Here is a 12,439-nt window from a genome sequence, read left to right on the forward strand (position 1 = left end):
CGTATAGTCCTCTCCAAGATGTTTCTACCTAGATACAATGTATGCCATTAAATTACTAAGTACTTTCTAAAGCTGTTGTAATACTAACCGATGCAGGTTGTGAATGTGGCCCTTGTAAGGGAGACGGAGCCACGGAAGCCGGACTGCCTACCGAATTAACGATCATACTTTCCTGGGTCCGGGGGTACGACGGTGGTCCCCCTTGTGGGGTATACGAGCCCCCCAAGCACGTCCTGAAATAAATAACGATCTCCTTAAAAATTATACATTTAAAAAAGTTTTTAACACGTGATGATTAGTTATTATGTGAAAAAAAAACCATACCCTGAAACGAAAACTATATGAAATATGTAACAAGTTGATTATGGGGGTTAATCCCAAAGCCTGATAAGCGTAATAGACGGGTACAACCTGATCGCATCACCAACTCAAACGTGTTAGTCCTTTACCGACAGCAGTGCAAGTCTTTTTCGGTAAATACCCCATAAAATATTAAAAAATTCAATCTGTAAGACATTAGGCGAAAACAATTTAAAAGCTCACAAGTACTTTATGAAGTATTTACGAAAAAAAAAATTCCATTCCAAGACTTTCACCACAAGTGCGAATCCCCCTCTCGAAGAGCACCAGTACCTTGAGTCTTGGTTTTGGGGCTGCGACCCTCCGCTGGTTTGGGAGGTTTTGGGGCGACTCGTCTCTGATTTGGGGGTGGGCGAGCGTCTATGAAAAGGCACGCGACTTTTTGAGGATTTTTGAGGCCTGGGCGACGTAGATCCGGGCGGGGCTCCCAGGCTGTTGCTCGAGGTAATCCACTTTGAGCTGGATAAGTATTTCCTAGGCCTAAGTTTATTTAGAGATGGATTTTTACGATTAAAACTGACGAAAAAAAAACAACAAAATTAACGCACCACTATACTGCCCTTCTAAATTAAATCGTCCTAACTACAAAATTCTCTTTTTTTGGCTTATTACAATTTATTAACCTATCAAATTGTATCTGCCTCCTTGGTTAAATTAGAGTCCTAACTACATTTTTTATGCCTTAAATTCACCTAAATATATTGTCCTATGTGTAGAAAAGACGATAATCCCAAATTAAAATGTCCTATCTATCTTTTTCTAAGTTAAAATGTCCTGAGTAGCATTCCGTTTATAGAATATTCATTTATGCCACTAAAGACATATTCGAAAAGTGCTAAGCCAGTGGCAATAATATGGCACGAAGGGATTGCGAGTCGAAATAAGGAAGATTTAATGTCAACTTTTTTTATATAACAGAGGCATGCGTAATATTACGATCTGACTTGACAACTGTGGAGCTCAAAACAAAAATTGGGCCTTATTTTGTTTTTTGTTCGGGACTGAACTGCAGAATTTAGAAATAAAATACTTTCAATCTGGTCACATTTTTATATCCGCGGACTAGATTGAAAAGGCACGGTAAGGTATTCGATTTTAATGATTTTAAATCGGCTGTAAAAAAGGAAAACTTATCTAAGGTCCATGTAAAAGAGATAAACATACAAAACTTTTTTGAACGGAAAGATTGTTGATCCAAGTTTAAGCTTCAAAAAATTGTTCACAAACCTTACTTGCAGAATATGGTACATTTGCACTTTAAAAGAGAAGAAATGTGTTGTACTACAAAAATGCCTTTTCAGAAGAATTTAAGCTCTTGAAATTTTTAAGTGCTAAATATTATAAGGCTGGGTTACCAAAACCTTCTTGCCGAAATTGCGAATTCGAGGGAGGAATTAGCCGTTTCCCAAAATAATGATACTGACAATAAAGAAAATGTCGATTTCCAGTAAGAGTAAAGCACTTTTTGAGTAACTGGTTTCCATTCATAATGATTTCATGATTTACTTTCAAAATGTTTTTAATCTTCTGTCTTATTAGTTAGTAATTTAGTTATTATGTTTATTTGTAATGTAACTCCTCTGTCTAATAAAAATCAGTCCAAAAATATATATTTATATATATTATAATTACTTTACTCTAAGTTAAAAAGTCCTATCTAACTTTTTCTAAAATTTCACCAAATTTTGAATCTAGGCCTTTATTAAACTTTACCTACAAATGTAAAAAACAAATTTCTAAGCATATAAAAAAAAATCAGCTATTTACTTCAAAATATGAGGACTGCATATATTAGTTTTCATAAAATCTCAAATTTCTCAGCTTCATCGATTTGCGAGTTAGGATGTTTTAACTAAGGACGGCAGTATATTATTTCGAACTATTTTTGGAAATTTACAAAAAAATGGAATTGGTTATTTTTATTTTAAACCAGCCATATTACAGACATTCTAAATTTATACAGCTGTTGATTTTACTCGAAGTATGTTTGTCTTATTTTAATTTTGTTGGAATTACAAATAAAATTTGAATTAACATAGTTTTATTGATAAAATTTATCATTTGTACTGAAAATTTACATTTGTGAGGTACAGTGAAGTATAGTTTTTATTATGGAACGACAATCAAGAAATTTGACGGCCGAAGAATGTGCGCAGGCAGTCATTTTACTGGAAGAGGGATGGAACTTTCCAAAAACTGGAGAGAGATTTAGTGTATCGCATACATCAAATACACGTTTCCCATATCGTCTGTCTTATCACGTAAGAGCGTATCTCAGAAAAATTGAAAATTGAGTTAAGCCCGCCAAAAAATGACTGAAGCCTCCTATTTTTATCTCACGAACGGGCATATAGCAATATTTTATATTTTGGCAGTTCCATTATTTATTTCTTTGGTCGTATCTCAAAAAAGTTCAAATTTTAATCTCACGTATAGGCCTAACTTAAGATAGGCCCATACGTGTGACTTAAAAAGCATGCGAAATTAAAATTTTCAAGGCGTATATTGAGTTACGGCGTTATCTGGGCGATTCACAGATGCTGGCAATCAGTCATAATCGATTTGCTTCGGGAAATCGTACCTACCGCTTATGGATCCTGTTGTTTTTTTGTGAATTTGTGCCTTCTGAGAGTTATTTAAGGTGAGTACGAAACTCACGGTATTTTGGTCGAGAAAGAATCAATAAACATTAATAAACTAGAAATTACAGAAAATATTTGAGCCTATGAGTGCAAAAACGGACTAACCCCAATATTATTAAGTGCTAAAAAATAAGTTGAAGAACAATACGAAAATGTAAGTGCGCAAAACCCTTTTAAAAGGACATTTCTGTAGTTCGAATTAATTGAATGTTCTTGAGTGTTACTTAAATTTGCGGAATTTGTTTTAAATTTTTGGATATAGCTAATATTCGATTTTTCTATGTGGGTTAGTCCACTCTGCATTTAAAATAGATTGGGTTTTTTAATGGGTTACTATAACTTAAGCTATTATAAGTATTACGTCAAAAACTGTATTACTCGTATTGTCACTAAAATAAATAAAAAAATATAAAAACTTTATATTTTTATTAAGTAGGTAGTTATTATATTACTAAACTATATTATATTAAAGTTTCTTCTTCCTCTATTGGGCCAACTACTTCACCTCCACTTGCTTGAGCAAATGACCTCAGATTTTTATAAAAATCTTGGTATATAGGAAATATGAATTTCATTAACTCAAGGAGATCTTTATTTTAGCTTCATTAATGGCATTACCATTTGGGTATAAAAGGGGTAGATCCTTTATTTCCTTGGCAACAGATTTCCTTTTACTAAGATCTACTGTGTTAAAATAAACCTCTTCATTATTCGAGTACTTATACTAAATAGTATTGGTAAAAATTAAAATAGTATTGGGATAATCTTTTCTAAACCTTAACCATTGGATTTTGAGCCACTCCACCATTGTTTTTGTTTCAGATACTTTTCTGTTTATTATGTTACTTTCAAGTTTCTTGGTGGAAAAAAATCTTCACTTATCCATTTCTATTATGGTAAAGGGTTTTTTTTCTAGAATGTCTTATGACTGTATGCCAGTCTTGAGGTATAAAGACATGTGGATGGAATTTCTTTTCTTTTTCTATGATTCCGAAATCTTTGTCGCATGGTAAATAGGAATGACCACTTACAAGGAATTTATGATCTATTTCTTCCATAGTAAATAATGGAGATTCAGTAATATAGTTACATATCAATGAAATTTTTATATTACGATTCTGACCACCACATTGGTCAGAATACATAATAAGTCTTCTCGATGTAACAAAGTTTTTTATGTAATATAAAATACAGGATATCACCTCTTGCGGCCTCTTGGAAGCAATACTTTCATCCCATACAAACATAAACGAATTATTGGTTCCCATTTCATGTATATTAAAGCAGTAAGTCCATAACTGCCTTTTATAGTAACAAATTCCTGTGGTAAGTACAGGTGTATTAGAATTGTACAGGTGTTTTAGAATAGACAAAGCAGAATCCTTAATATGGATGTTCTTGTGGTTTGGAAAGACAACAGTAAAAATGTTGTGAGTACAAATGATCTCGTTAGCTTGGACAAACAAAAACAATTCGGAGTAGGTGCGAAAATTAAAATGAGATATGATGAAATATGGTATTATGGGACAATTATTGCCACCGAATATGAAGAATTAGATAATGAAGCAGGTTTAGGACATTTGCATACAAATTATGCATCTTCAGAATCTGAGTCCCAAAAAAAAAAAGAAAAGAGTCCAGAATGGAATTTATCTGATGATGAACCGCTAATCAATCTGAAAAATGTCTCGCTGCAAGGGTCTTCTGCTAATTTGAAACATAAAAAAGACATTTATAACGAAGAGGACAACTCCGGCATCTGTCAAGTTGCAAATTGTCATAAAAAAGCGTGTCATAGATGTTTGTCATAGAAGTTTTTTTAATTTGTTGGGACCACTTTGAAGATAATGACAGCTATAATGAACACAATTTTAACCGAAAATACCCGCAAAATAAAAATAGCGATCACGAAGATAGAATTGAAAATATCAGCAGTGTTGTCCAGATAGATAGAAACCCAAGTTTACCAGAGACTGAGCAAAACAACTTTAATACTGAACCAGAAGATTTCATTGTAGAGGGAACTCCAAGAGAGCAACAAAAAAACAATCACACAAGAATTAATAAACAAAATGAGGCTAGAGACTTAGAAACTGTGGAAAACAATACATCAGCTCTGCAACTAAAAAAACTGTCCCAGCTAGAAAACTAAAAAATGGTTGCAATAGAAATACTTGCAATAAGTTTGGAAAGAAATGAAATTTAGCAATGCGGATCGGCTCAAATTGTTCGAAATGTTCAATAATTTAGGCGACTTACATAGCCAAAAAGAGTTTATTGTGCGCCGTATTAGTATAATGAATACGAAACAAAAGACTACCCAACAAGAACACTCGAGAAGACAAAAGACAATTCAGTATTATGTAACATTAGAAGGAAGTCGTTTGTTGGTGTGCAAGCGTTTTTTCTTAGAAACATTCGGAATCACTGATAAGATGGTGCGAAGTGCCATTTTAAAAACAAGCGATTAGGCATTATTGAAGAGGAAATGAGAGGAGGTAGGCAACGTTCCGAAGCCATTAAAGAAAAAGAACGCATGATTCGTGATGCTATAAGCATTCATATTGACCGATTCCCAAAAATGGAGTCTCATTATTGCCGTAAGAATACGTCGAGGCAATATCTGCACCCAGACCTTACCCTACGTAAGATGTATTTGATGCTTTTAGAGGATTGGACAACGAAGAATGAAGGAAAGCCTTCCTTCTCGACTTATCAGAGAGCCTTCAAAATAAAAAACTTCCCCTAAAAAAGATCTTTGTTCGTTGGGCACAATTGCCAAAACTGGAACAGAACAGCAAATGGAGCAGTTGAAAGAGAAGTATCAAAAACGTGTTTCAGAAAAAAATAAAGTAAGGGAAATTAAGGAAAACAAAAACAAGAAGCAAAAGTAAACAGCTCTTTGTCATGTGGGTGTTTTGATCTTCAACAGGTGATATATTTACCCACCTGCAACGAAAATGCGTTATTTTATAAAAACAGGCTGGCCAATTTCAATTTAACGTTTTATGATATTGCCAGCAAAGACTGTTTCTGCTGGACGTGGCATGAAGGCATAAGCAAAAGAGGGGCATCAGAAATATCGACGGCAATTTATAAAACCCTGCAGTATTACAATGACAATGGGGTGACCCAAGAACTGGCCCATTTTTCTGATGGATGTCGAGGCCAAAATAAAAATACTGTCATGGCTGCAATGCTTATCTATGCTGTAACTCACTTAGAGAATTTGAAAGAAATATCTTTAAGATTCTTCGAATCCTTTCACGGACAGAATGAAGGCGATTCTGCGCACAGTGCTATAGGTTATGCAATCAAACATGGAGGAAATATCTACGTTCCATCTCAGTTAGACCCAGTTTTTGCACTGGCAAGACAGAAACAGCCATACAAAGTAAAGATCTCTGAATACTGAAGACTTTCTCGATTTTAAACAGCTTTCAAAAGATGTAAGGATCTTGACCGTGAGGAAGAGCGATTTAGGAAACCAGATTAAGTGGACAGATATTATGGCAGTGAAAGTTAAGAAAGATTCTCCAGACCAGATCTTTTTTAAAATGAGCCACAATTAACAAAATTATGATAGTTTGTCACTAAAACGAAACCAACAGCATAATATTAGAACGTATGAGCTCAGACGACTGAACGCTGGCCCAAACAATATTAGTAAGGACAAGTACCAGGATTTGGTTTCTCTATGTTCAGGTGTTACTCCTGTGATTAGACAAAAAGAGCATCAGGATTTCTTTAAATCTCTGGCTCATCTTAATGACTAATAATTAGTTTTTTTTATTAGTAGGTTGTAGTACCTTAGTTTTCACGTCTTGTCAACCAAAAATTTTCCAGTTTTATGAGAATTACATTGTTATATTTCAGTTGTTTTCAGAATTTCCATTTTTAATTTTATTTCCTAAGAATAATGTGAGTTTTTCATTTCCAGTGGGCTTAATAAATAACGTTATTATGAATCTTTTTGAGTTATTCCAAGGGCGTATCTCAGTTTCGTCTCGCCAAATCAGTCTCACGTAAGGGCGTAACTCTTAAAATGTTTTTTTTTCCGCTATTTGTAAATCACTTAACATTGTTTTATTACAACATTCTTCAAGCTATATAGCGTTAGTTGCTACATACAAAAAATCAACAAGGTATAAAAATTATTACTGGAGTTATTCACAATGAAAGAGCGTAAAATTATTTAAAATCGCATTTCTGAAAAATGAGCAAAACTGAGATACGCCCTTACGTGATAAGACCGACGATATGATTTAGCGTGATAGGGAGATAGGTCAACACTTAAGAAGACCTAGTCAAGGGAGACATCGCATAACTACACAAGTTTCATAAGATTCTCTGGTTTATGATAAAGGTTTGTGACAGGAAGATTGCTGCAGGAAGCAGATGGACTCAGAATTTCAACTGATACTGTTCGTCGACGCCTAGCTGAATCTAATCGAGACAAGAATCCCAATGAAACCAGAATTTGTCTCTACAACTCAGTTAAACGTATAAGAGTTTATCGAAGATCAAATGAAAGATATGTCCAATGTAACTTCCAGAACACAAGATTATTTGGTGGATGGTCAGTTATGTTTTGGGGAGGAATCTCTTAAACTGCTCATACTGACTTGGTGGCTATTAATAATGGCAGTTTAACAGCTGATAGGTATATAAGGGAGATCCTGCAAGATATTGTGATACATTGATGAGTTTTTTTTTGTTTCAGCAGGATAATGCTAGACCGCTAGGTGGTCAGCCGATAGTTCTGACCTTAATCCAATTGAGAATGTTTGGGACATGATCTACCGTCGTTTTCAAGAACTTCCTAACCTTCCAAACGCTTTATATGAACTCACTGGCGATATTGAACAAATATGGAATAATTTGGATCAAAACAAGATAAGGCCCATAATTTATTATTACTTATACTATATACGAAAATTTAACCTTTATGACTATGCCAGAGACTATGATTTTATTTGTCTTTTTGTGTATATTTTAGAGTTCTGACGATGATCTTATGGAGATCGAGACGTCGAACAAAATATACAAACTGATTTTCTGAAGTAGCTTATTTTGACTTACAGTATTGTGCATAAATATAGCAACATTCTTGTTTCGCAATTATTTTATCAGTTAAATATCGATTTACCTGCTGTAAAGTTGTTATTTTTGAATCTCAGATAATATTTTTAGTAATTTGGATCAGTCAGTATCTGAAATTTTTGTAACTCATGTCTCAGATCACTATGGGCAAATCATGTCATATCAATATGATAAGCCTATTACAAAGGCTTTATATATTAAAAAACGATTTTTTACACCTTCTAATATACAAAGTTTTGTAGGTTATCTCAAAGAGGAAAAATGGGACGATATCCTAACTATAAACGATCCAAACAGGAAATATGAAAGTTTTTATAATACACTCTATTACTACTTTGATAAATCATTTCCTCTTTGTACTTCCAAAAAAAAGACAGAAGACAAATCTTGGATTAATTCTAATATAAAAAACTATGGTAAGTATATTAAAGATCTATATGTATTGTCAAAAATGATAAATTGTGAAAGGCATAAACAATTATTTAAAACTGAAAAGAAAAATTATCGCAAATATCTACAAAATTATAAAACCACAATAAATGAAAATAAAATTGCTATTTCTGATAATAAAACAAAAGTTGCTTGGACCATTTTTAATCAAGAGTGCAATAAAAACATAAAAAACAATAAAACAATTAAAATATCTCATAATGGAAATATAACTGAAGATCCACAAACAATCGCGGATTTGTTTATAAATCAATTTGATATCCCAACTGTCTACCCTTCAAGTCATAAACCTTTAAAAAACCCCATAACTCAAACCATATTTTTGGATCCTGTAGATAGCTTGGAAATTTTTCGTATTATAATCAACTTGCCAAATAAATTTTCTGTAGGTCTAGATGAAATTCCAACTATAATTTTGAAACATTCAGCCAAATTCATAGCTAAACCAATATCAAGCATAGTAAACCTTTGTTGTCAAACAGGTACATTTCCCTCTGCCCTTAAGGCTGCAAGAATTGTGCCGGTACATAAAAAGGGAGATGCCCAGGTACTAGAGAATTACAGACCTGTATCTCTTCTGTCTTCCTTGTCCAAGGTTTTTGAAAGAGCTATATATAGCCGATTAATGACCTTTTTAGATCAGTATAATATACTTTCTGATAAACAGTATGGCTTTAGACCTAATCGATCAATATACAATTGGCAATATTCACAACAATAAATCATATAATAAACAATGTTGACTGTAACAGGAGGGTGGCTGGGCTTTTTTTTGATCTTTCTAAGGCCTTTGACACCATTGATCATAGGATGTTGTTGCATAGATTGGAACACTATGGTTTGAGAGGATTGTCTGGTGCTTTACTGGGGTCTTATCTGGAGGAAAGAAAACAAATTGTGTGTATCTCAAAGGACAATAGAAATTATTATTCTAAGCCAGTTATTGCTTCGCAGGGTGTACCTCAGGGCTCGATTCTCGGTCCTGTGCTGTTTCTATTGTATGTGAATTCACTTTCAGATGAGGTGGCTGCGGGACTCCTCTGCCAGTATGCTGATGATACATCGGCTGTCGTGGTGGGGCAGGATTTTGGGAGCCTGGCTAACGAGTGTTCATGTGCAGCGGGGACAATGCAGGATTGGTGTGATGGGGCAGGGTTAATTCTGAACTGCGAAAAGACTGGTCTAATGCTATTTCAGAAAAATCCCAAATTAACAGAGTCTGTTTATTTGAAAATGCGAGGCAAATCAGTGCCTGTGGAAAACACAGTTAAATTTTTAGGGGTCACCTTGGACACCGCTCTTGGCTGGGAGGAACATGTGAGGGTGCTCCAATCTAAACTAAATATCTTTTGTGCATTAGTGCGAAGACTAAAACATTCATTAACAGTAAATTCCATAAGACAATTTTATTTTGCAGGGGTGCAGTCATTGATTGCCTATAGTGTGATGTTTTGGGGATCATCCTCTGTGGCTCCTCAAATTTTTGTAGTTCAGAAAAGGATCATCAGAGCTATGCTGGGGTTGCGCCCTGGAACATCATGCAAACCACATTTTGAATCACTGAACATAATGACTGTGCCTTCAATCTACTTTATGTCCTTAGTGATGTTTGTCAAAAGGCACCCACACCGTTTTTCAGTAAACAGTGACCATTATGGCACTGATATTGCAGTAATCACAAGGGGGAGGGAAGATCTTCGGGCACCAGCCCATGGTTCAGCGTTTTTTGAAAGGGGTCCTTATTATATGGCAGTTAAAGCACATGGGTTATTACCACCAGAAATAAAATCCATTAATAATAGTGTTAAATTTAGGAAAGCCACTAGTCAGTTTCTTTTAAATAAGTGCTTTTATGATTTTAAATTTAGATTTTGATGTGCCAGACCTGTGAACCTGTTACACATATGTTACATATTCTATATATTTTGAACTTCATTTATTGATATTGTAATTTTAACTTTGTAGTTGCTGTTTTAACTTTTACTGTTTGTTAGTCTATCTCATTTTATTCTATATGTATTTGATTGTATCATGTTTCTTATTATATGCAATATTCATCGTGAATCTATTTTAGGGAATTCACCATTTCTGCTTGACGTTGCTTTGTCAAATTTATTTTGATTTTGTTGGCAATAAAGGAAATATTATTATTATTATTATATAACTTAAAATGGGTCGCTCAAAAACCATCTCTGGTGATGTAAGAAAAATTATTGTGGAGCATTACGAAAATGGTGTTAGGCAGAATGACATTGCAAGAAGCTTACGGCTTCACAGGTCGATCGTATCCACAGTATGCAAAAAATTTCGCCTTACTGGAACAGCTGCACCGGCGCCCATTCCTGGTAGACCCAGAAAAACAAATTTGAAGATGGATAGGCAGCTGCTACGAATTTTCAAAAAAAATCCTTATTTGGCAAAATTAAAAGAGGGTGGAGGAGTAAACCTCAGTTCCAGTACCGTAAGGAGAAGATTACTTGATGCCAACTTACCTGCTCGTCGCCCCGCCAAAAAAACCTTACTCTCAAAGAAGAACGTCAAGGCTCGTTTTCACTTTGCCCAATCTCATGTCCACTGGTCTGTAGCTGATTGGAAGAAAGTCGTATTTAGTGATGAATCTAAATATAATTTATTCAGGACTGATGGAGTGATGTACGTCAGACGGCCCCAGTGAACAAAGATTAAACAAAAAGTACATTTGCCCCACAGTTAAACATGGAGGGGAAAATATTCTTGTATGGGGATGTTTCTCGGCTCGTGGCATGGGACCCATAGTAAGAATAGTGGACAAAATGGATCGTTTCATGTACAAAGACATTCTGCAAACACATTTAGTGCCATATATGGATGAAGTCATGCCAGTAACAGCCATATTTCAGCATGACAACGATCCAAAGCATGCTTCTCAATTTGTTAAGAGGTGGCTATCCGATGAAAAAATAAATGTAATGGTCTGGCTATCTCAATCGCCAGACCTAAACCCTATAGAGAATTTATGGCATTACATTGACACCAAAATCAGGCACCTAAGATGTTCTAATACAAATATTCTCTTTGAAATATTGGAAAAGGCTTGGAAAGAAGTGAACAACGACTATATTATGAAATTAATTGAGTCCATGCCAAGACGATGTGCCGATGTTATAAAGGAGAAAGGGTACTACACGAAATATTGAATTGATTTTAATTTAGTTGACTGAAAACTATTTTTTGTTGCTATATTTTTGAATAATAAATTTGCATAAAACAATTTGGTGTTTTATTTATTATGATACAAAAAATATGATAATATGAAAATATAAACAGGCTCTAACTATTCTTGTAAATAATAAATAAACCCTACTTATAAAATAGATACTAAAAGATATATAACAGGAAAGTTCAATGTTGCTATCTTTTTGCACAATACTGTATATAAAAAAAAAACAAATTAAATGCGAAAGTGACATTTTTTTGCAAAGAAATACTGGGTGTCTATTAACTATTGGCATTTAATCAATAAACATTCTGCATCTATCATAGATCAATCAATACGTCATTGTCACAAAACAGTATTTAATATTTGGCAGGAGTTTTTTTTAACTTACTTGACACAACTGCAATTGACTTTCCTGGTCGGTTCGACAAACTCCCAACTTCCCTCCTCCTTGCTGCCCTTATCACCGCCACAAAGGCACTGTTGCCACGTACGTTCGGACAAAACCTGCGCGGCCGTTTGATCTTTCGATAAGTTATTGATGTTTTCCACGGAAACCGTATGAGGTCCAGGCTGCGGTACTCTACTATTGACTTGAATGGGTGAAGGAGGCGGCGTTGGTACCGTCAACGGAGAAATGGTTCTATTTGAGGTTGATTTTGGTAATCTAAAATGATAATTTTGCGAG

General features: G+C 34.5%; 1 protein-coding gene across 3 annotated transcripts in view; it reads right to left on the reverse strand.

Annotated features, from left to right (window-relative positions):
• Window positions 1–12,439, reverse strand: part of LOC126744317 (mediator of RNA polymerase II transcription subunit 13) — a 203,763-nt gene that overhangs the window by 79,420 nt on the left and 111,904 nt on the right. For 2 of the 3 annotated variants that reach the window (XM_050451798.1, XM_050451732.1), the window contains exons 6-8: window positions 12,143–12,418; window positions 634–840; window positions 89–233 (exon numbers count right to left, since the gene is read on the reverse strand). In XM_050451798.1, the coding sequence (XP_050307755.1) occupies window positions 89–233; window positions 634–840; window positions 12,143–12,418 (628 nt within the window). The remainder of the gene's footprint in view (window positions 1–88; window positions 234–633; window positions 841–12,142; window positions 12,419–12,439) is intronic. The other variant, XM_050451876.1, reaches the window with a different exon arrangement.

The sequence above is a fragment of the Anthonomus grandis genome, chromosome 1 (genome assembly GCF_022605725.1).
Source record: "Anthonomus grandis grandis chromosome 1, icAntGran1.3, whole genome shotgun sequence".
In the NCBI taxonomy this organism is placed as follows: domain Eukaryota; kingdom Metazoa; phylum Arthropoda; class Insecta; order Coleoptera; family Curculionidae; genus Anthonomus; species Anthonomus grandis.